At 57.8% G+C, this 23690-nt stretch overlaps 1 protein-coding gene across 1 annotated transcript in view; it reads left to right on the top strand.

The window, feature by feature from the left end:
- Positions 1-23690, top strand: part of SDK1 (sidekick cell adhesion molecule 1) — a 308508-nt gene that overhangs the window by 112379 nt on the left and 172439 nt on the right. Inside the window, exon 5 of the mRNA XM_036225179.1 lies at positions 17241-17374. Within this exon, the coding sequence (XP_036081072.1) occupies positions 17241-17374 (134 nt within the window). The remainder of the gene's footprint in view (positions 1-17240; positions 17375-23690) is intronic.

Consider the following 23690-nt stretch of genomic DNA (forward strand, 5'->3'; position numbering starts at 1 on the left):
TCCTTGAGAAACTCCGTTTTCCACCGCACGATTCTTTAGCCGGCTGGGTTAAAGTTCTTGTTCTTTATCTTTTCACTTCCGTTGAACATAGTCAGAGCGTTTTTGTCCCATCTAACGCTCACGTCTGCGATCCGAGCAGGCAGCTGACCTGCGTCTGCGTTTGCGCCTTGACAACGTGAGCATATGTTCTGCATTTCATTATAGTCAGGTACATCAACATATGTTTCTTGTGGGTTGAAGTCTGCTTAGATCAAACACAAATCTAGCATGATCTATAAATACCCGAAAATATATTTCATCTTAACGGAATAGACTTGGCAGGACGGCCAACTTCAAATGCTAGCTTAAACAGAATGATGAGCTCATAATTATTTAATGTAAACCGAGTCGGGCTGAAGGGCCCTGTGGGGTCGATTACCTTAAGTGCTTCGGTGGTAATGCGTTGCGCACCGCCTTCCCGTAAAGCGCCGTTCAGGCCGGAGGCCGGCCGGCCGCGCCGCACAGCGCCTGAGCCGTTTCAGACGGAAGAATCCGTTAGTTCTGTAGCGTTAACATCCTTGACACTTAACAGGATTTGGGATTCCTTTGTAGCGGCAGCTTTATCGTGTGACACTTTAATTGAATACCTCGGAGGAAAATGAAATTAACAAAGACAGTATTAAATTATGGATGTTCGTTTTTTTTTTTATCACTCAGCTAAGAATTCTGCAGTTTCTTTTCTAATCATGTTATTTTAAATTGATTGATATAAATAATAAACACATTATCATTAAGCGGTCCAAGAGATTCTGAGCACGGCGGGTGTGGGGTCGGAGAGGGCCGGGCTGGCTTTGCAGGGCTTCAGACAGCCGTCCCGTGAGGGCCGGTGCCCCCCGCCCGCATGCGGGGCCGGGCAGGCTTGCCTTCTGCGTCGCGGCTACCAGGGCGGCGGGTGGTCCTGAGGCAGACGCGGCACACGGAGCAGCCGCTGGTCTCTGTTCGTGTACACCTGCTCGTCTCGGTGTGGCAAAGGCAGGTGCCCCGTCCACCCGGTGACAGGAAGGCCGAGCCCAGCCTTGTCCTTTCAAACGTCCGTGAGTAGAAAACAGTTTTCAGACTCGGATGTGGATGACTTTTACCTTTAATGCCACTTAAAATAAAAAGAATCTTCTCACTGGGTGAAGATCTTTGGGGTGGGGGGAGGTTATATAATGTAGAAGCTGAGGCCAATCTGCTTAGAAAATGTGGAAACAGAAAAAATGTAGGAGACTGTTACAAATTAAATAATTTGCTATCAGTGCTTCATAAAGTAATTGTCTGCTGGTGGAAACGGGGCAAGGAAACAGTACATTTGGGTAATTACCCAGTAAGTACAGACATTTAATTTGAAAAATACGACTGCCCGCGATGCCTGCACCCTTCCGAGTTCAGAGTCTGGAAAGTACAAGAGGAGAATCTCTTAAAAATTCCCCAGAGCATGGCAAACTCAGACGCTGCGAGGGCGGCTGGGGAGGCGTCGGTTAGTGACGTCACCCCGTCAGCACCTCATTTCCTCGTGCAGCATCGCAAGGCCAGCGTTTCCTGGGCAAACGCGGCGTGTGTTTCAGATAAGCAAGCTCTGGCGAATGACTTTCCTATCTAGGTGCCGGCTCTTGCCGTCCAGCTCGTCACATGATAGGGTCGTGGTCTTGCATGTAACGCACAGACGTGATCTCTTTCAGAACAGGACGAGCCGGGGTCGCAGTTCTGCCCTTAAGGACCCCGGTTCTGCTTGCTGTGTCTTCCGTTTCTCTCTCTCTCCCGTCCGTCCTTGCTGCATCTGGGAAATGGCACTCACGTCCAGCAACGTAGGCACACACAGTCCTCCGTCACAGCCGCCGCATCGTGCGTGATCTCCAGCCCGCGGTGCCCGCGGTGCCCACGGTGCCCAGTCCATTCATTCCCGTCTCCCCCGCTCTCACCCCGACGCCCGGCCCCGGACCCTCCTGCCGCCCCCCGTCAGCAAACACCCAGGACGCCGCCTGTCCCCTCGCGGCCCTCAGGGCCCCTGCGGCTCAGCAGAAGCGGTCGGCATTCCTGTTCACGTTCATCGGCCATTAATAATGTTGAGCGTTTTTAATTTTTCATGAAGTTTATGTTTGTTTTATGCATCTTTGCCAGTTTGCCTTTCGGTTTCCTTGTTTTTTAGATAAACTAAAACTGTAGATGTTACACAGTCAAGTTTATTAACCTTTTCCTTTGTTATTACCCAGTTTTTACATTCAGCAGTTAGATATGTACTTACCTAAATTTTATTTTTGTTTTGCAATGTTTAATTCTTAAAACGTAATTTTTTGAAACGTTCACGGACGCCACAGCTCTGAGTGTGCGTCGGCGCGCTCACGTACATCTCCGAAACGTCCGCCTCCCCCTTTGCTTTGCCTGCTTCTCTTCTCCTCCCTCTTCAGCCGGTCCGTGGTGTTAGCCTGGCGCGTGTCGTGGTTTTATTTATTTGCGGTCATGTCGTTCTGCGCAGACAAGTGAGTGCACACGCACGCGGACACACACAGGAGGTTTATGGCCGTTGTTTTTAAAAGATGGATCCTATTTTACATGCTTTTCTGCATCTTGCTTTTCATACGCAACAATAAGTACAGAGAAAAACCGCTCACTGAACGCGATTCGTGTAGCTCTGATTTATTCTCGTATATGGTCGTGTTATATCCCATGGTGTGCGTATCATAATTTACAAAGTTGTTTTCCCATAATTTCTTTTCTACTGGAAAATCTCGTTGGAATTTTATGTTTCTGTGTGGCACGAGGTGAGGATCTAGATTTTGTTTTTCTGAATGGTTAACAAATGATGTCGTGAGCGTTAACTATTCCTGTCCTGCTGGTTTATAGCTCTTCTTTCATTTCACATCAACCATGCACATGCGTGCACACGTCCCCCCCACACGCACACACAAACATGTGCGTGCAGACACACACCACACACAAACACGCAAACATGTGCGTGCAGACACACACCACACACAAACACACAAACATGTGCGTGCAGACACACACCACACACAAACACGCAAACATGTCCACGCAGACACACCACACACATACACACGTGCGCAGACACGCCGCATGCACAGACACGTGTGCACACCACACACACACACACATACAGGTGTGCACACACGCAAACGTGCGCACACACAAACACACAAACACATGTGCGCATGCGCACCACACACGCCACACACAAACGTGTGTGCGCGCATGCACCACACACACAAGCATGCACATGCACACACCACGCACACACGAATGTGTGCGCGCAGACACCCCCCACATGCGGTCCGTCTCGAGGCTCCCTGTCCTCCACAGATGGCAGTGCTCTGCTGTTTTGTTCAGTTTCATTTTAAAACACCTTTACTTCGGGACGACTTAGGGTTGTGACAGAGTCGTGCCAGTGCCCGTCCCCCGCCTCCCCCGTGTTCTCAGCGCGCGTGACTGAGCCCTGGCCTGCAACAGGTGCATCGGCAGCGCCGCTGCCTGGGCGGAGCCCGCCGGGCTCCCCGTCTCTCCCTAAAGCCTTCACTCCGTCCCAGCGGCCAGAGCAGGACCCCACACCGCACTGGGGTGTCACGTCCCCGTCCTCCCTCCAACCAGGGGCAGTTCCTCGGTCTCCCCTTGTCTCTCATGCTCTCGCGCTCCTGAGGAACACTAGTCAGGTTTTTTGTAGCGTGTCCTGCAACTTGGCCTTGGTCCAGGGTTTTCTCACGGTTCGGCAGGGGCTACGGATTCGGGGGAAAGTCCCAGAGGGGTGAACTTATCGTCTCATCATGTTGGGGGCCCGTGACCCCACCGTCATCGATGATGGGTGACGTTAGCCTTCGTCACTTGGTTAAGGCTTCCTCGGCCAGGTTCGTCCGCTGTGAAGTCACCCTTCTCCTTTTCCATGTTCTGTGCTTAGAAGCCCCCCGGTCCAGCCCACAGCCAGGGAGGGCAGGCGAGCCCCCCGGACGGGAGGGAAGGGCACCAGAGCGTCTGCGGGCCTGAGTTAAACTACTACACGCATTTCGTAACTATTTCGGGGAGATGCTTTGAGGTTATACAAATGTCCTATTTCTCCCTAAAGTTTTGCTCACTGATTTTAACATTTATCTGTGGATCTTGCCTGCATCAACTGCTTCTGCAGATTTCTAATAGCAATTTCTCTATTTTCCTCATTCCTTCTACATTAGTTCAGAATTCTGTAAGAAAATTCATTCTTATTAATTCGAATTCTGTAAGGAAAATTAATCTCTTCTTCATTTATCTATTATCCAATCATTATTTGTAATAGTATAGATTTAATCTCTTTCGATAGCTACTGGGATAAGTCCCTCATTTTTATTCTCCTTTTTAAAAGTACTGTTGGGGTTTTTTATCACTTTTTCATTCTTATTTGTTTTTTTATCAAAAATATCTATTTTCCACTTTCGGAAAGCTCAGCTGGGATTTTCTTTAGAATTTTGTTAAAAGTTGCAGCTAAATCTGGAAAGAACTGCTATCTTCCTGGTCCAGCGGTTCCCTTGCGGGGAAGAGAGGCGTGCCCCTCCGCGCCCCTCCGCGCCCCTCCGCGCCCCTCCGCACCCCACCCTCGTGCCCCCCTGCGCCCCCCCGTGCCCCTCCACGCCCCACCCTCGTGCCCCCCCCCGCGCCCCTCCATGCCCCTCCATGCCCCTCCGCGCCCCCGTCACTCCTGCGAGGCCTTTTCCATGCTAACGGCATCTGAGAGTGTCAGACACTGTTTACTCTGCTGTGGACAGGTGTGGGCTCATGCGTGACCTTTCTCTGCTCATGCCTGAGTTTGCATTTCTCCGGAATGGCAAAGTTGGAACTATCTGCTTTTGGTATCTATTTTAAATTTTCCTAGGTTACTGTAATAAGGATGCTTGGTTCATGGGTTTTTTGTTTGTTCGTTTCTAGTTCATTCTGTACTTTCTTTTCTTTTCTAGGTGAAGGTTTCCTTTTGCTTCCTTGTGTCCGTTAGATGAAACAAAATCTCTCTCCCAGAATTCCGTAACTGCTCCCATACCTGCACAGGCTGTTTCTTGGTTAGATCATGGCGGGGGCGGGGTGGGTGTAGCACCCGCCTCCACACGCTCAGCTGAGCCGGCTCGGTGTGGTCAGCTTCTACTTCGTTTCCCAGCAGACTGTTAGGATGCTCCCAGCCGTGCGTGGGAGCTTGTAAGGGAACACAGCAATTCTGTTTTCTTCTCTTTAAATCTCTCCTTCTACCAACTTAGTATTTGAATAACGACATTCGTTTATCTTCATTCCTTTTATTCCTAGATGGAAATTTCTAGCCGTGTGGACATGCTCTTCACTAGACTAGTTGTTTTCGCTATTTAAAGCAAAGTGCTATTGACTCTAGTACCACGTACTAAATGGTTCATAAAGTATAGCAGCGCGCACAGATTTTCATCTGCACCGCGCCTGCGCGTGCACACACACACGTACACACATGCACGTGCACACACAGTCGCATGCACACGCACGCACGCACACACACGCATCACACAAACACACACACGTGCACGCTCACGCACACGCCTCATCCCTGCATCAAAGGGAAACGTCCTCCGTGGCCTCCGAGCGTTCTCGCCGGCCCGCAGAGGCGCGTGGGACCCGGGCGACCAGCAGCGGCCGAGTCCGCTCTCAGCTCAGCAGACTCGCCCCGGCCCAGTTCTCGCCTCGGCTTGAGCTTCCTTTGACTTTCCTTTCCTATCGACCCCTTCGTTCCTCCTACCATAAGTGAAACGTTTCGAACTCAAGTATTTGCACAATGAAATGTAGTTTTCAGTACATTTCTTTTACTGCAGACAGTCCTCAACTTACAATGGTTCGACAGGATTTTTCGGTGTCATGATGGGGATGCACATTCGCTAGAAATCATACTCGAATGTGGAATGTTTGATCATTCCCTGGGCCAGCAGTGCGCGGCCCGACACTCCCGCGGGGTGCTAGACAGCGGCCGCCCCGCGACCCCGAGGGTCACGTGGAGCGTTGAATGCGTTTCTGACTTGCAACGGTTTTGTCTGGGCGTGACCCCGTCGTGAGTCGGGGACCGTCTGTGACACCCCACTCATGGTCACGCCGGCCATGCTAAGCTGGCTTTTGTGAGCGAAGGCAGACAGGCGCGGTGAGGCAGCGGGGCGTATCCCCGCGGCGTTCGGGGGGCGTTACTGTGTAACTAGCTATTTCACGTTACAGCGTTTTCGTAGTGACGGAGCGTGATACTTTATCACCGTAACCTTTTTCCCTCTGTGGTAGCTTTAACGAAAACTTTTCTAATGTGTCTCCACTTTTCTTCAGAGTATAGAGCATGTAATTTATTCTCTTTTCAATATCACTGCAAGGTTATAATTAAAAGCATAAATTTTTGTGCCATGACCCTTAAAGGCTATGCATTGTTTAATCTTTTCTTTTAAAAAGCACACTAACTGGCCTCAGCTCTGCATCTCGAGTTCTTACAGCTGCATTCATGGGCTTCACTGCCATCGCGGAGTGTCGGGTCCCTCGTCCCCCCTCAGCCCTGAGCGTGGCTCACCAGGCCTGGCGGAAGCGGGAGGGGGCGCCTGGCAGCCACGACTCCGAGGCCTTCCCGTTGACGAGGGCTCACGAGCAAGGTCTGGAAGGTTCCAGGTGACACGGCCACGGCAGCTCGCGTCCCCCGGGCTTCCTCCGACGTCCTGTGCACACCCCATGCTCCCACCTCAGGACCTGTGGCACCCCGTGCGCCCCACCTCAGGGCCGTGGCCGCCGTGCACCTCACCTCAGGGGCCATGACACCCCGTGCGCCCCACCTCGGGGCCCTTGGCACCCCGTGCGCCCCACCTCAGGCCCGTGGCCGCCGTGCCTGGACCTCCCTGTCGGGGTCCTCCCAGCGCGATCCCGCGGTGCTCACCCTGTCCCATTATTCAGTCCTCAGGCTCCGGCGTTCGCATCTCCCAGAAACCTGCAGCCCGAGCCAGCATGTCCGGGCGGATGAACGGCTCCCGGAGTTCGGTTTCCAGAGCGTTCTTTCCCCGTAGAATGAGTTGGGAGTGCGCCTACTTTTCATTTTTCTCTGGCAGGGGTCTTTTTCCCCCCTTTTTAAAAAGCCTTTTTATGCCTAAGCAGTTGTCCATGCACAGGAAGCCGCAGACGCCCCTCGGCGCGGGCGTGCACACCCCCACCCGGCCGCTGTGTTTCACGTGCGTCAGAGCTGGGGCCGGCCCAGGGCGTGCGGCTGTGGCCGGTGACCCCGTGCGGGCCCGTGTGACGCTGCTGCCGTCGCCCCGGACGCCTCCCTCCACCCCGCCCCCCCGTGTAGCCGCACCCACCTTCCTGCCGGCAGCGTCCCCGCCGCGGCCGCCAAACGGCTCTCTACCGCTGCGGTTCTGTCATTCGAGAATGTGGCGCAAGCGGGATCGCAGGGTCTGTGGCGTTTGGGACGGGCGCCGTCCACGCTGCGTGACGCCCGCGAGGTCCATCCCGGGCGCGGGCGTCCGCTGGCCGCGGCTCGTCCCCGCTCGCGGAGCATTCCGCAGAGCGGCGACATTCGCTGACGCCTCGCCTGGCGCGAGACTCGTGCCTGGGTCTGCGCTGTCCCGCGGAAGCCGTGTGAGCCGCCGTGTGCCGGCTCCCGGGGGGCTGTGAACTGCCGTTCCCCTGGGCTGACTGTCCCAGGAGCAGTCGCCGGGTCGGGGGGCAGGCGTGTCTCAGCTCTCTAAGGCAGCGACCGGCGGAGGGGCCGCGTCCCGGAGCCCTGCTGCTTCTGCGTTTCCGCCGTGTCACGTGCCGCGACGTCTCGGCGTGGCCTGTGTCTGCATGTCCTCAGCGGCCCGCGAGGCCGCGCGCCCTGCCCCGCGCTCCCCGGCCACCCGCGTGCCATCCCCGGCGAAGGCCTCCGCGCGCCCTGCCCCGTCCGTGGTCGCTGGACCGTCCCGTTCCACGGCTGGCGCCAGAGTTCCCCCCATGTCCTGGACGCGAGTCCGTGACCCGCCCCGTGGTCTGCGGAGAGCGGGTCCCGGTCCCTGAGGCAGCTGCTCCTGCACAGGGGTCTCCACAGGTTTCAGAGGTTCTGATTTGGGGTGAAGTCTAGCGTATCAGTTTCTCCCTTAATGCGTTGTGCTTTTAACGTCACATCCAAGAACTCCGCATCGAGCCCTGGGTCCCAAAGACTTTCTCCTGCATTTTTCTTCTAGAAATGTTATAGTCTCCTATTATACATGTAAATCCGTGATCGATCACGACTTAATGTCTGCATGAGGCGCATGGGGGTTACGTCCGAGTTCATTTTCTCCTCTGGAAGCGTCCGGCTGCTCTCGGCATTTGTTGAAAAGACTCTCCCTCTCCCTTTCGATTGTGTTTCCTCCCGAGTCAAAGCTCGGCCGGCCCCGTGCGTGGGCGTTTGTCTGGGTCCCCCGCACGTCTGCCAGCACCACACGGCCCGGTAACTCCGGCGATGTGGTGGATCTCAGCTTCAGACACAGCGAGTCCTCCTCTTCCCTCCTTTTTCAAAGTGGTTTCGGCCATTCTAACTGCTTTGCCGTCCACAATGTACCAGCTTCCCCCCTGCACCTGCAGAAGATGGTTCCGGGATTGGGGAGGAATCGCATCCGATCTGCACCTGCTGGAAGGCTTTTCCCGGCATGAGCTCACTTTTCCTTCCGCTTATTCCGAGCCCCAGGCTCTTCCTCCAGCGGTTTCTAGTTTTCCACACACAGTTGCCAGATTTTCACCTAAGCATTTCTGTGGAGCGGTTGCGAACGGTACTATGTGATTTTGGTGTTCGCGCTTGTTTCTATTATAAAGACGTGCAAAGGGGGTTTGCGCGCTTATCTTCCATCCTGAAACCTTTGCCAAGCTCTCTATTCAGTTCTGTGATGATTTTGTCTGTGGGCTTCTCGGTACCCTTCGTCGACAGAGTCACCCGCAAACACAGACGTTTGCTGCCCTTTGCGATCCGCACGCCTCCTCACTGACGCCCCAGCCCTCCCGGGTGCTGCGAGCTTCTCCAGGCCCTGCAGGGTTCCCTCCGTGTGGGGAGACGTTCGGGGCACCCCTCTGCCTTCCCTGCCCCGGGCCCGTCACTGGCCATTTCTCCAAATGGCCCCGGTTCCTTTCTGTGGAATGGCGTGAGGGGCGGAGCCAGCACTTTAACCTGCCGGACCTCACGGCCCCCTGCTGGGGCACGGTGACCAGCACACCCCTCGATGCTCTCTTACCTGTCAGAAAGTCCTCAAGAAGGGCTTAATGCTCGCTCAGCAGACGAGGGAAGGAAGGAAGCGCATCTTAGGCTAGTCTCTGCCTGATGGCCAAGCAGGAATGCGACAGAGCCCACACAGAAAGAAACACCGTCAAAGCAACTCAAATCACTGCCCGTCTCTCAAAGACCCGTGGAACCCAGCGCCCCGCTCCCTGCCCTCTGCACCCCTCCCCTCCCCCGAGGCCTCCCGGTGGCCCGCCTGGCGTCTTCGCTCCTTCCCATCCGCTCCGGGTCCTTCTGGACCTCATGCCTCTGGCCGCTGCTCCCCCAGACTGCTTGACAAGGCCCCGGAGTAAAGAAAAAGGGTTACGAGTGCGTGTGATTCAGAGTCTTCTCTCTCGTTCTCATCGTGAATCAGGGAGCGAATGCCAGCATCCTATCGGAGGGAGCTCGGAACCCCTGTGGTCATAAATTTGGTTTTGTCAGCGTGGTGATGGGAAGAGCGCCGCTGAATGTCTGCAGAGCCGGGCGCCATGCTCCGCACGTCACACTTCAAACTTATGTTCTAAATACACGCAATAACCCTGCGAGCTGGATCAGGGTCTCGTTTCCGCAGTGAAGAAACTGGACCCTGGAGAACGAACGTTTTTAGGGAGTTATCTGTGCCGCTCCACAAATTCCCACAAACACAGTGATGTGTGATAACACAGGTTCGCGAGCTGACGGTTCTGGAGGCTGGCGCAGGCTCTGGGCCCGCACGAGGCGGCCAGGCCGCGGGCGTCTCTGCCTTCCAGCCCCGGGGCCCCGCTTCCTGGGGCTCACGGCCCGGCCTGCGCCTTCCGAGCCGGCGGCTCGGCGCCCTCCAGTGGCCTCCGGCTCCCGCCCCTGCCGCCCTTCAGGTCCAAAGGCGCTCATGTTCACCTGCACGAGACCGTCCCTCACCCCGAGACCTGTGCCCCTCGCATGTGCAGGCGTGTGGCCACGCCAGGGGACGCCCCGGCAGGCTCTGAAGGTTCGGACAAGGGCCACACCCGCCGCGGGCGACGTCACGAGAATGCACGCACCGCCTGCGTCGTCACGGTTGACGGTGCCGTCAGTGTGCCGAGACTTTCCCGGATGGTCCTGTTTGAATTGTCTACGGCCGAAGCTGCCTGTTTTCTCATTTTAACACATCCCAATGTCCCAAAAGAGGGAATTAGAAGGCTTTTCCTGGGCCGTTTCAGCAGCGGCGATGGCCGTGGCCTGGCGGACGACTCCCGCCACGGTGACCGGAGGGGCGCCCTGACCCCCAGCCACTGTGCCTTGCTGGCACGGCCGCCCCCACGAGGTCTGGCATGCTGCGGAGTGTCCTCTGGTGGAGGTCAGCACGTGGCATCCCCACCCCGGAGGGTCACGGCACCACGCGCCGACCGCACCGCCGGCTCTGCTGTTGCCGTGGGCGCCAGGCACTGTCGCGGGCACCGGGGAGCCTGGTGGGCGTCCTGGAGGAAGGGGAGGGGGAGGGACAGACAGAGGGACGGACACGCAGGGACAGACATGAGGACAGACAGACGCGGCCGCAGACACAGGGCTGGCACACCGGGCTCTGCGCTGCGGGTGCCGTGACAGGTGTGATCGGGTCCCCGTCCCGCCCCCGCCCTGCCGGGTCTGGGGACAGAGCAGGTGCGTCGTTAGGGCGAAGGGCCCGAGGAGAGACTGCAGCATTCGGGGTGTGTGGGGTGCAGGGGCCTGGATTCGTTCTCGCTCCTCGCGCTTGCTCTGGGACAGGCGCTCCACCCCCGTGGCCGCCCGCCCGTAAGCTGGGGCGGCAGGCAGCGCAGGGCTTCGCGTGCCGGGCCCGGCGGGCGGCGCGCGGCGTCTTCTCACTCACTTCTGATCCAGCGCCGAGGGGCGGGGGCTGCGCCATCCCCGCGGCCAGACGAGGCCCGAGGACTCCGTGCAGCCACTGCGCCGTGCGCCCCGGGCACGGGGCCTGGAGCGGCAGGGAGGGGCCCCACCCCCCTCTCCACCCGGGCCTCGGTCCCGCCACCGACCGAGGGGGCAGCGGCAGGTGGAGCCTGCGTACAGAGCGGGGCCCCGCTCGCTGCTGGCGGGGGAAGCCAGGCTGTGCCACGGACAGAGTTGGGGGGCACCCTGGTCTCCCCAGGCCTGCACGCGGCCAGGGCAGACGTGTAGGGGTGGCCAGAGGCTCCATGCTTGAGAGATACCCAGAGCCAGGGACACTCGCCGCAGGCCGGCCTGGGGGGCCCAGCGAACCCCGACAGTGGTGCCCACGTGACCCCCCAAGCAGTGCGGGTGGTCGCTGGATTCGCTGGTGACACCTTCAGATCCTCAGAGCACGGGGTCCCCGGCCCCCTGCCCCGCCAGGATTGGGGGCACACCCCTTCCTGGGACCAGGGTGGGCCCAGGATTCCTGATGGCGCCCAGCCCGCTCCTGCGCTGGTGTCTCTGCCGACCGTGCCCCCGTCCCCTGCATTCCTGCCCGGAGGTCCTGCCCGGCGGCCTCGCGGGGGGCCAGGCCGCCCACCCACACGGGGTCGCCTGCTAGTAGTGGTCCTTCAAAGGGAAAACGGTTCAGAGAAACCTGTTCTTTCCGCGTGGATTTTCGTCTTCGCTGGAGGAGTTGTCCTCGAGCGGGGAGCTGTGTCCGTGCATGGGGGAGCACACGTTTTCCAGGCCCCCCGAGGTCGGCTGCCGTCCTCGGGGCTCTGTGACCGCCACCCCCCGGGGTGCAGGTGCCCCCGGCTTCGCGGGCACAGCCTCGTCCCCCCACAACCACAGAGCGTGACAGGGTGACCTGCGCAGTGACCTTGGCGCCCGGAAGGGGGGCCGAGGCCTGACGGACGTGACCGGCGAGGTTCCGCCATCCGCTGTCGTGGACCAGCCCTCGTGCCGCAGGCCCCCGGGGACACGCAGCCCGCGCGCAGCCAGCAGCCAGGGCCCTTCGGCCGCCCCGCAGGGAGGACAGCCCCGTGCGCAGCCTCGGAGGACAGGAGGACGGGGCAGCGGCCGGGTCCAGGCCCCGCCTGCCCTGCCGCCTCGCCAGTGACCGGCGGGTCTCAGCGGGGCACTGACAGACCCTGCAGGCCCTTCGCCCCCGCTCGGCGCCCCTCGGGACGGCAGGGCCACGGCCTCGGTGGCCTCAGTGTGGAGCCGGGTCTCTTCCTGGGCCACGGCCGACCCTCCCGTGACGTTTGGCAGAGCTGGGTGTTTTCATCATCTCGCATTAGATGCGCTTGCTCTGGACACGTCCCCTGATTTCAGAAGGTCTCGGGGCAGAAGGGCGCGTGGGCTCCCCTCTGGGGGCGCGTCAGCCCCGCCGTCCGGCTTCGGGTCTCTTTCTGTCTGTCAACTTTTCTGAAGATTCTCGTTTGAGTGGATTTTAGACCCTGGGTAAGTTCCACTGTTTAAAGATCGAAAGATCTAAGAACACGATTTCCACACAGTTTTTACATCTTGTTCTTTTTACTTAAAAAAAAAAAAGTAGTAGTAGAAAGCGCGGCTGGGAATTTCTCTGGCCGAGCCACAGCTCTGTGCGAACGTCCTCGTCACGAGGTCCTGTGCATGTAGCTGCACCACAGACTTGCCTCGGCCCCGGATTTGGGCCGAGGTCCGGAATTGTCCCTTCAGACAGCGCAAGACCTCTGGATGCGTATAAATCGATTGACACGCTGTTTTAAACTAGCTGGGAAATTGAGAAACGCTGCTAACAATAAATATAGTTCTGCTGGGCAAAAGTCCCCGGCGAAGTAAACCCTTCGCGGGCCACACCGAGCTCCCCTGGGGTTTCTTCGTCCCTGCCCCGCGCCTGCCGTCGGGCGGTCCCTCCGCTGGGGCGGGAGGGCGGATCCCACTGCGTGAGGCGGGGGCGGCCCGCGCTCCCGTGCTGTCCAGTGGGTGCGGCCGGGCGTGGGGAGCACCCGGCGTGGGTGTCCGGGCCCCGTCGCTGAGTCCCTGGGCGTTGGCGCCTCGGCGCACGGTCTCGTTTTCCCGGTGGTGGCTGCGGGTCGTCTGACTTCCTCTTCCTGATGCTTTCACGGCCTGGCAGCGTTTGTACAGGACTCTGCTGACCGAACTCTGGAAATGGGTTCTATTTAGCCCCCAAAGACGGGGACATGAGTAGTCGGTAACTGAGTAGTGAAGACGTCCTTCGGCTCTGCCCCCCGGCAATCCCGGAGACAGACAAGCTCACTTTTCCTTCCCGGTTGGAGCGAGAACCAGGCGCACGCTGGGCCGTCTGCGGCAGCCACAGGCCCGGGGATGCGAGTTGGTCTGTCCATGGCGCACGCGGAGAGCAGGTGTCCTCTGTGGCGGGGGACATGCCGTCCCCGCCACGTCGGCAGGCGTGGCGGGGAGCTCTTGTACAGATCTCCTGGAGGGGTGCCCCACCCCCCAGGCCCCCCACACCAAACGCGTAAGCCCCGGTCCTGTCCCCACCTCCGCGGTGTCCTTGACCGACGCCGACGGGCCCGGGCCAGGCCGCGCCTCTGGGCCTTCCTCTGTTCTGAAACGGAGAATTCTGACCTTGCTCCCCGCTTCGGGGAGGCGCTGGGAGAACCAGGTGAAAATCCAAGCGCACTTAGAGTCAGCCCTTCCGAATCCGTCCGCTTTGACTGAAAGAGTGGGGCTCCCTTTGTTGTGAGGACACCGGGCAGGTTCCTCCCTCGTGGGGACCCTCCGCGCGCGCGCACCCAGCAGCAAGCGACCCGTCCGCTCGTCCTTGACGGCGCGGCTTCTGGTTCCCGAGATGCAGGCATTGTACCCCCGTGGGACCAAGTTCTTTTTTTCTCTTGTCTTTATTATTTTCCCGCGGAATTAAAAGTTAGAATTGTAAGGTTTCATTTTGAAAATCAGAGTGAAGATGGGAAAGGCTAAGGAAATAATTTTATATAAAACCATGCCTACATTTATTTTAATAAAACTAAAAGAAGGAAAATCCCTCTGGTTTAATACTATAATTTTTTCTGTAAAGTCAATATAAGTTTTAAATTAGTACTTTGGAGTTATATTATAATAAAGCCATGGAGTTCATATTATGGGCAAAGCATTAAATTTCGCTACCACGATTACTTAGCATTTTCTTTCATTCATTTTGGAAATTGTCCTTTCGATAACAAAAGTGATCTTTATTGTAAGAAAAGTGGAAAAATATTTTAAAATACAGAAAACTGAAAGAAAGCCTGTGGTTTCGCTCAGCGCGAGCCGCGTTAACTTTCGTTTGCGCACATGTGCACGGAAACGCACGCGGGATTGTCCCCCGCACAGAGGACACGCGCCTTTTCCTCGTTCTCACCCCAACGTGTGCTGTTGGTCACCGTTTTCAGTCCGTGCGGGGATGTGTTTCCTTCTAGTAGCAGAAACTTGAGCTTAAACAAGTTTAGATGTGAATGAAGCGCCTTATCTCAGGAGATGGGGGGCCCGGAGACAGGAAGGGGTACAGCCTGGCTCGCCGACCCGGCCGGTTGTCAGAGTCAAGGCCAGGCTCTTCCCGTGCTCTCTGGCCTGCCACTGACGTTATCGGCATCGGGCCAACGTCACTGCCCTCATGGCCATCACGTGGCCACCACGCACGTCGGGGACAGCGTGCTTCCTGGCGGAGGGAGGCGCAGCCTGGTCCCCGGCACAGGACGGAGGTCCTGCCCTCTGGTCTGATGAGGCTAACGTCGGTGCGGCCGCCCCAGAGCAGGGGCAGCCACCGCGTGCCGGCCACTGGCCGATAGGCCTGAGCCCGGCTCCCTCTGCCGCTCCGGCCAGAGCCGGATCACGGGGAGCGGCACAGGCTGCTCTGCGGTTCTGCAAACGCTGCGGAGGGGGTGGAGGTGGGGCTTGGAACAGACGCTGGAGCCAGCCGCAGCTGTCACCGGACGTTCTCGGGGAGCAGTCACGAACCCGCGGCCGGGCCGGGTGACAGGCGCTGGAGACCAGGGCCTTGCACTCTGCCCGCTCTTCCTCCCTCTTCTGTGTGCACACGGCCTCCCTCGGTCCGCAGGGGACGGTGGCTCCCAGCGGCCGCAGGACAGCATAGTTCCCCAATGGCGTCTAGCAGAAGCGAGACGCTCCCTCCCCAGGCCCGGTCCCGCCCGCGGGACCATCCAGGCCAGTCCGGGTCCTGGTCCTGCCCATGGGGCCGTCCGGGCCAGCCTGGGTCCCACGTCCTCATCGCCTTGAACTCGGCCGCCAGTGACCAAGGCCCAGACCCGCTGCGGGGGCTGGGGCTGAGTCCTGTCCCCTGCGGCCCCCTGGGGACGTGTGGGCGCCACTGCGGAATCGGGCTCGGCTAGGGGAGGAGACGCAGAGGGGGTGCTCGGTGCCCCGCGCGCTCTTTGAAAACAGCTCTGATAAGCAGCACAAGAGTTATCAGAATTTGAAACTAAGATGAATGTTTTTAGATATTTTAATTCTTATTTTAAAAATCAGTTTCTTTTGTAGAAATGCCAAGTTTAGAAAGAGTTGGATTAAAAAAAATAGTTTTCTGGGGAATTGATACTCATTAATCTCATACTCTCCAAAGTTTAGTGTGTTCTTTGGCAATAGAAAGTTTCCTTCATGAGTTTTGATTTAAACTGGTACAGAAATTAGAACCAAAGGAAAAAATGAGCTTAAAGGTATAAATTATAATAAATGTAAAATTTAACATTTTTATACTTTACGTAATTTTTTTCATTTTCAGCACCCTTGAGACAATGCCATAAATAATATAATTAGTGGGTATATTTGAAGAATAGTTCTGAGACATAGTAGATGTATTCAAAATCACTTTGGCAAAAATCCGACATTAAAAAATATATTGTTTTTAAATTGTACTATTAAATGTGTAACTTCGTGTGTAATAAATATTCATATTTAATTTTAAGTTGCCAGTGTGACATATACTAAAATAAAATGGAACAATTTGTATGGTTCTCTAAAGGACTCTTTAAAAGAGTCATAAATATTATAGTAAAACTTTTTCAAAATATTTTTATGGGACTAAAAATTGGAAACTTCCTAATAGAGAAATTTTCTTAAGTGAGAAATGAGATAAGTTAATCATACAGACCTCCAATGGTAATATTTCCTATAGAAACCCTGAATAAGCAGTAACTTCTTAAGATAATTTTATGTAATGTACAAAGATCAAGAGTTTTTTTAAGAAAAATCTTCAGAAGGTAGCAGGAAGAAAAAGATTATTATTATACTAAAATTCCTCGTGAGAGGTTTTTATGTTTTTTATGTCACTAGAATAGAGATCTTAGTTTTTCTGAATCTGGAAGGGCTGTGGCCACCAGGGACAAGAAAATCAATAAATAAAGGCACTCGCTGCCCGATTGCGGGAGGGGACGTTCACTCTGGGACGTGCCTGGTGACTTGGAAATAAGAGCGCAGACTAAATGGCATTTTGGCGCTCAGAATGCGTCTTCGCCTCAAAGCCTAGGTCACCAGCCTGAGGAAAACTTTACTCACCCACGTGTGTTTTTTTACACCGATTCCATCTCCTCTCTTCCCCGACCAACACAGAACGCAGTCACAGGGTGAGCGAGGCGCCAGGGCACCGTTTTAACTCGAAGCGGCTCGGATCTACGGGGGGTGTGTCTTTCCTCTGTTCCGTCCTCTGTTAACGAAGTCACGGGAGAGCGTGTGGGTGGGGCGGGCCGCAGAGCCCCGCCGCGCGAGTGGGAGGACCTCGTCCCGCCCTGCCGCGTGACCTCAGACAAGCGACTTGGCCTCGCGGGTCATCGGTTTTCCCCTTTCTAAAGACAGGGTCGCTGGTGCCTCAGAGGCCGCTTTTCGCGGTAGAGCTGGGGTGTGTGGGAAGGGTTCGGTGACGTCCGGGTGCACAGTTCTCCCCCAGGACGTGGGGTGGCACCGCTGAGTACGCGGTCCCGGGGTTAGCCAGCGATGGCGGGGACTGAGCGGAAGGGGTCGGCGCTCTGCCACTGGCAACTTGCCCTCTGCCCACGAGTCTGGGAGTGGACACCTGGAGGCTCTAGCCGGCGTAATAAATTAGTTGTCGTACAAACAAGAGGTTCTTTGGCCTGGCTTTGACGCTGTCCCCTCTCTGACACAGAGCCATCACGCTGGAGAACCAGCTGGTGATCCTCGCTGTGACACCCAGTGACGCGGGGGCCTACTACGTGCAGGCCGTCAACGAGAGGAACGGCGAGAACAAGACCAGCCCGCCCATCCACCTGAGCGTAGCACGTGAGTCCTGCGGCCCCGGATGCGGGCTCAGCAGCGAGGTCTCGGCGGGACCAGGGACCGCTGTCTCCTGGGGCAGCGCAAGCTAAGTCTCACCCCTCCAGAACGGCGGTCACGTGTTGTGCTTGATCCAAGGTCCATGGTTGCTTTCTTTGAGGTGATCGGCAGACACCGTGAACGTAACTGATGGTTCCAAATGCAGGATCTTATTTGGTTCGGGGATTTTTTAAAAAACCATTTCGCTTTTGTGCACTGCTAATGTGCATTGTTTTAAACAACCACAAAAAAATCTTTGGACTTCTAAGAATTTTATCCATGAACCTCATTTGAGACTACATTAGGCACAGGTTATGTTCTTTTAATTTAATTATAAAGTCATTGAGAAAACACATATACTGATATAAGTGTGTTAAAATGAGCAATATTCCTTACGCATAAGCAGCTGACCGTTTTTCCCTGAGTCAGATAGAGACTACACACCAATTGCGGCTGCACGCTCCGTTTGCTTGAGGACATTTTAGTTTGAGGAACTAACGTGTTTGCATGTTTGGCCGTTGAATGGGGACTCCAGAAATTCTACTAGAATGAGCTAATTGCGGGAGACAGGGGGAGCAGCCAGAAGCAAGAACTCTGAACGAAAAGAGAGTGACGCGTGCGTGCGCGGGCCCGTCACCAGCTGTTTGCAGCGTGACGCGTGCGTGCGCGGGCCCGTCACCAGCTGTTTGCAGCGTGACGCGTGCGCGCGCGGGCGCGTCACCAGCTGTTTGCAGCGTGCGGCTGCGCAGCGCGAAGTGCAGCGATGATGCTGCTGAGAAAACACGGCCAGGGAGAGGCCGTGGTAAATTTCAAAACATCACGACCGCGTCGCACAAGAGCAAATTAAACAGACGTGTCTGCGCAGCGGCAGGGCGCGTCGTTTTAAAGACCACCGCGAAGCTGTGCCTCGCCCGGGGGGCAGGGGCCGGCGGCTGCGCTCCGTGGTCCCCGACGCCATCGCGGCTTCTCGCAGGACTTCCTGAGTGAGTGTCGCAGACCCTGCGGCGGGAGACGGGGAACCCCCTGCGCGTGCGTTCCCTGCCCACCGCTTGGCCGGCGAGGGCCCCTACGTGGCCGCCCTCCTGCCATCGGGCCCGTGGTCCCCGGGGCGCACCTGCGGACTGCAGCCCGCGGGCAGAGCCCACAACGAAGGACGGGAGCTGTGTCGCGCGCAGGCTGGGATCACTGTGTCGAGTTCCAGGTTCGCAGGGCCCTTCATCCTACCTCCTGAGTCGGATTCGGTCCTAAACTCCAGCGCACGTCCTGGGGGGTGACAGTCCGCCGGGTGGGGTTTCAATTCTGAACGAGGAAGTGGGCCCCGGTCTGTTAGAAGGTGGGGAGTCGCGCAAGTATTCTCTGCACCGTGATGCTAACTGACATGGCGAAGGCACGAGATAGTGTCTTCGGGCGTTTGCCGCCTGCGGGCTCCGTGGAGGCCCAGCTGGTGGAGGGAGCGTGTGGGTCGCCATGCCAACGCGGTGCCGTGGCGTCCGGCGATGGGAGTGTATGCATCTTCTAACAGTAATTTCAGCTTCCACTCCAACCAGGGGGCGTCCTGGAAGAAGCTCAGGAACATTGCATCGCCGTCTAGATTTCTGTCTTTCCGTGGGCACCGGGCGGGAGGTGTGGAGGGGGAGGTACGAGGAGGCCGGTGGACTCATTTTAAATCTTAGGAGAAAACCTGCGTCTTGTTCCCATGCATATTCTTCGCTTTTTGCGGGGACGGGTAAAAGGAGCGTGAAGAAATGGCCTCATTTTAATTCTGCGGAGAACCTTCCTGTTGACATATTGGATTTAGCTGAAAGTTACATGGCGCCCAATCATGCATTTTCTCACTGGAACCTCTATTTCGAAAACGTCTGGAGACCGAAGCCTCGATAAGTCCGCAGAGACCCCGTGACGGTGCGTTAAGTCTTGCTCGTCCTGGACGTCCATGAGGGCCCCGAGCAGCGTAGCTGTGGTCCAGGCCCCAGCTGCCAGTGTCCCTAGAGGCCCAGAGACATGGCCGGGCCGTCACCTCTCCAGGGTCCCCCGGAGTTCGATGTCCCCAGGACCTGCTCATGCTGGTGGGATGGTACAGTGAGTTCTGGAGACCTAGATGTCTTTTTTCACTGATGGAGACTTTGTAAAATAAAACACCAAACAAGACTGATGAAAAATTTTAAATACTTTCCAGGCAGCATTTCTGAAGAATCAGAAGATACTACAGCCCATTATCAATTAACAAAGACAAATCTGCCCTCAGCATCGGGAGATTAAAGTGGGGAAACTTTATGTAGTGAAGACGATTGGGTTTGTAAGGCACTGGCAATTAAATTCTGGGTGGATTGTTCTGAAATTAATTTAAACGTGGAGACTGCTGCACGGCCCCGCCTCTGGTTTCCTGTGAGCAGGGACGGCTTGGGGCGGGTGGGGCAGCGCCCTGGGGCCAGCCTCGGCTCAGGGAACCCAGTGGGTGGCGTGCACTCGCCCAGCCAGCGAGTGGACCTGGTGCACGTTTCCAGACAGCCGTGAACTTGAGCGTTCAGAACCTCGCCACCTCTTCAACCGCTAACATTTTGGCTGCACTTAAAGCTTGTGGGAAGCCAGAGATAAAGAGGGGTTCGCTAAGAGTAAACACGTGTCTTAAAAAGCGTGACAATTAGGAGGGCAACGCCGGCTCGTAATGATGCCTCCTGCTGCTGCGCGCACGTGCAGCAGCCGGCGTTATCAGCCCTGAACATTTCTCCCGCTTTTGTGTGGTTAAGGAGATAAATTACAGCATGTTCCGCAGAGACCCTTCCTGTCGGGAGGCAGAGGGCTTCTGAGCCGCCCGTGCTCCGGCTCCCGCGAACGCTGCTGCCCCCGCAGGGGCGGGCTGGCTTCGGGGTGGCGCCAGGCCTGCGGGCACAAGGACAGAGGTGGGCCCGCGAGGCAGCCTGCGTGCGTGTTTCACGGCTGGCTCCCGCAGCCCAGGCACTCCCCAGGAAAAGGAAAATGGGCCCGGCTGCCTCAGAGCAGACATTTCCTTCCCGCGGTCAGACCCAGGCAGGCTTTCTGCACCTGCCGGCCTGCTCGGGCTTTTCGCTTTGGAGATGGCCCATCGAGCTCACTTTTGCGGATCCGATCTTCCATGCCGAATTCCACACCGAGTTTCCTTAAGACAAAGAAAAAGGATAGAGTTGGGAGATGAGCAGAATCCCGTCCGGTGATGAGTGGCTGTCGACGGAGGCCCACGTCGGCGTGGGAGACGCCCAGCTCTGGCCGGCGCTCACAGCGTCCGCGTCAGGACACAGCGGCGTGCGGGGCTGGGGTGGAGGAGGGCGGCGTGGCCCCTGTCCCGCCCGTGCCCCTGGCCGCCTCCACCTCAGCGTGGCCTCTTCAAACAGCGTGGTCCCCACGGGCCCTCCCGCAGGCTGCAAACCTGGCTTTTCTTTCCGAAGACCACCGAGCATCCTTTTGTCCTCTGCAGGGCTGGTTTGACAGTGGACCTCGTGTGTGTGGATTCCTGAGGATGATGGCCAGGGCCGTCATCCCGGGGGACAGCCTTGGACGGTGTGGCTTCCGCGTGCCCGGGTATAATGCTCGCTTACGCTCCTGAGCGTTAGAGAGAGAGCAGGCCGCCCCTGCCTTCGGCTGTCCCTGGCCCGGGCTGGCTTCCCAAAGCAGCCGGGGGCGTGTGAAACGTCACCGAAGTCCAGTCTGGAGGCAGGGTCCATGTCATAAATGACCAGCGTAGAATCCAGCCTCAGCTTCCTAGGTCATCTGGGACTTTGCTGCCAGAAAGGGCAGAAACCGGAACGGGACGTGCGCTCTGCTCTCCCGCGATGCATTTAACAGACCAGCGTGGCCGAGGCTGCTGGGCGGCCCCGCCGGCGCCCTCGTGGGGCGGGTTCTGGGCAGCGCTCAGGCAGGCTGCCGTCCGTAAGCTGTGTTAGGCCCTCATAGCGGGTAAGCCTTGAGCGTGCGGCCCTAACATGTGCATCCTCAGCTATTTATAAATCGTGAGCACGCGGCCACCACAAGAAAGAGAGAGGCGAAAAAATCTTAGGGGTCTCGCTAGTCACGAGAGCTCCGTTCTGTTTGTAGTCCGTGTCTCGGCTCCATGGAAACCCATGTGTCACCTGGGCTTCCGACAACACTGAGCTCTTGGCCAAATTCCTGGGGCCGCTGTCCGCAGAGAACCGGGCACCCGGTGGCCGACGGTGGGCGCGGCCGGCGATGGCGTTGCTGCCGCCCTGCGCCCTTCACCGGAGCGTGCCCGGGAGCGACGCGGCCCCGCGGGTCCCCCCGGGAGCGCGCCTGCGACCTCGTCTGCCCCGGGAGAGTCTCCTTCGTCCAAACTCAACGCACGGATGCAGTGGCCGCCCAGCAGGCGGGGGGCGAGGACGCACGGCCCCCCGGACGGCCCCGAAAGCACTCGACCCGCACAGGCGCCCCGCCCACCCCCTGGACGTGAGCGTTTTGAGGGCTCCCCTGGGCCGGTCGGCACGTGGCGTACGACACAGGCCACCCCCCCCCATGGACCCGATCTGTGAGACGGCGTTTCAGGGTTAGTTCTCGTCTTACGGTTTTGGTTCAAAAGGCCAGTTTAATACTTCGCTTCTCAGTCCCAGATGTGCGCGCGTGTGGACGGGTGGGTGAGTTTGGGGACCGGATGGGAATGCATCTGGCTGTCCCCAGCCAGACTTCAGGTGGGGCCGGGGGAGTCCAGAGCGATCGCACACCGGATGCTGCCCCCCCCCCACCGCGCACAGAGCGGGCGCCCCTGCCGCCTGTTCCCGCCTCTCCACCGCCGCCCCCTCTTCCACCCACGCCTTCTTCCCCCGCTGGGGCTCATTTCAGCCTCACGTCACACTTAGTAAATCCTAGGGAATGGGGTTAAACTACGGATTGTAATTCGCTCTCCAGTTTTCTCAAGTTTGGTGTCGCCTGGTGGCCCCCGTCTCCCGAGCCAGCAAGATCGGCGTGGGGCGGAGCCTCTCAGGGCACACGCAGAGTCCCGGGGGGCGGGCAGGCGAGCGTGACTCCCTTTTGCTCTCGGAGGCCAGAGGCGCCCGGGGCGCAGGCTTCAGGGGGCTCCTCTCGCCACTGCCCACCTCCTGCGGGCACCTGGCCCACTGCCCCTGAGTCCTTAATTCAGGCGTCATCTGAGGGATGAAGAGCCAGGTGCCGCACGGCGGATGCCGTGTCCTCGCCAGACGTGAAACAGTGACGTACTCTGACAACTGCGAAGTGAATCACTTCGTAAAATTTCCTTGCTGCCTGCAAAGCGAGGCGGGCCCCAGCCACGTTGTCAGCCGACCGTTTATGATGAATAATTTTCAACAAGTGCCAACTGGGGTGGCGTCCTCGGGAAGACATTCGGGGCCCACGTGACTCACCCCAATCCGTGACATGCAGGCGGAGTGAAGCGTGTGCCTCCCAGGCCAGACGTGTGGGAGCCAGGACGCCACCTCCGAGCTGCCGCCCCCGTGAGGGCCAGGCGTGCAGCCGGCGAGCATCTCTGTCACGCACTCCGCCCTCTGGGGATCCTGCGAGGGGTGCGCCTGGCTTCACGGAAGTGCCTCAGGCCGTCCTGATGCGAAGATGCACTGGAAGCAGTGACCTCTGTGGCCCTTCGAGCCTCCGTTGCATCCGCTTGGACTGGGAAAGGTGCGTGGTTGCAGGACTTGGTCCAGGTGATGCAGCCGCATGAGGCGTCCCAGGCCGCGGCGGACGCGATGGTGGCGCACAGTGAGCGGACGGCCTCGCCGGTTCTGCAGGGCGCAGAGGAGCAGGGCGGTGACGGTCCTCGAGCTCCGGCCAGGGCTTCACAGGCGCGGTGGCCCCTGAGTCAGCCGTCAGCCCCTCTCAAGCCCAGGGCACGCGACACTAACGTGTGAGGTCACTGACCGAAATCGCAGGAATGGTGGGTGGGGACTTGGGGTTCAAGCCAAGGTTTCGCTGAGCCCCGGACCCACCAGATCGCCCCGCAAGTGGGGAGCAGCCCCTGTCCTGGAGGCCAGCGTGCTCAGGGTCAGCCTGTGCCCACACGGGGAGCCCGAGGAGCAGGCCGACCTGGGGGTCCACCGGCTGAGACGGCAGTCAGAGCACCCTAACAGTAACTCAGGGTGATCACGGCTAAGGGGCCCTGTTATCATCAGTAGTGTGTTAGGCACCATGCGGGTGGGGGGCGGGGTTCCCGAGACCCACTCGCCTTTACACTCCCTGCCTCCAGGTCTTAAGGTCCTGAAGGTCCCCTAGGTGATGGGCAGGCCACGTCCAGAGAGCAAGGGGCGCGCTCCCTCGGGAGAGTGCGAAC

The sequence above is a fragment of the Rousettus aegyptiacus genome, unplaced genomic scaffold (assembly GCF_014176215.1).
Source record: "Rousettus aegyptiacus isolate mRouAeg1 unplaced genomic scaffold, mRouAeg1.p scaffold_m13_p_7, whole genome shotgun sequence".
NCBI classification, from domain to species: Eukaryota; Metazoa; Chordata; class Mammalia; order Chiroptera; family Pteropodidae; genus Rousettus; species Rousettus aegyptiacus.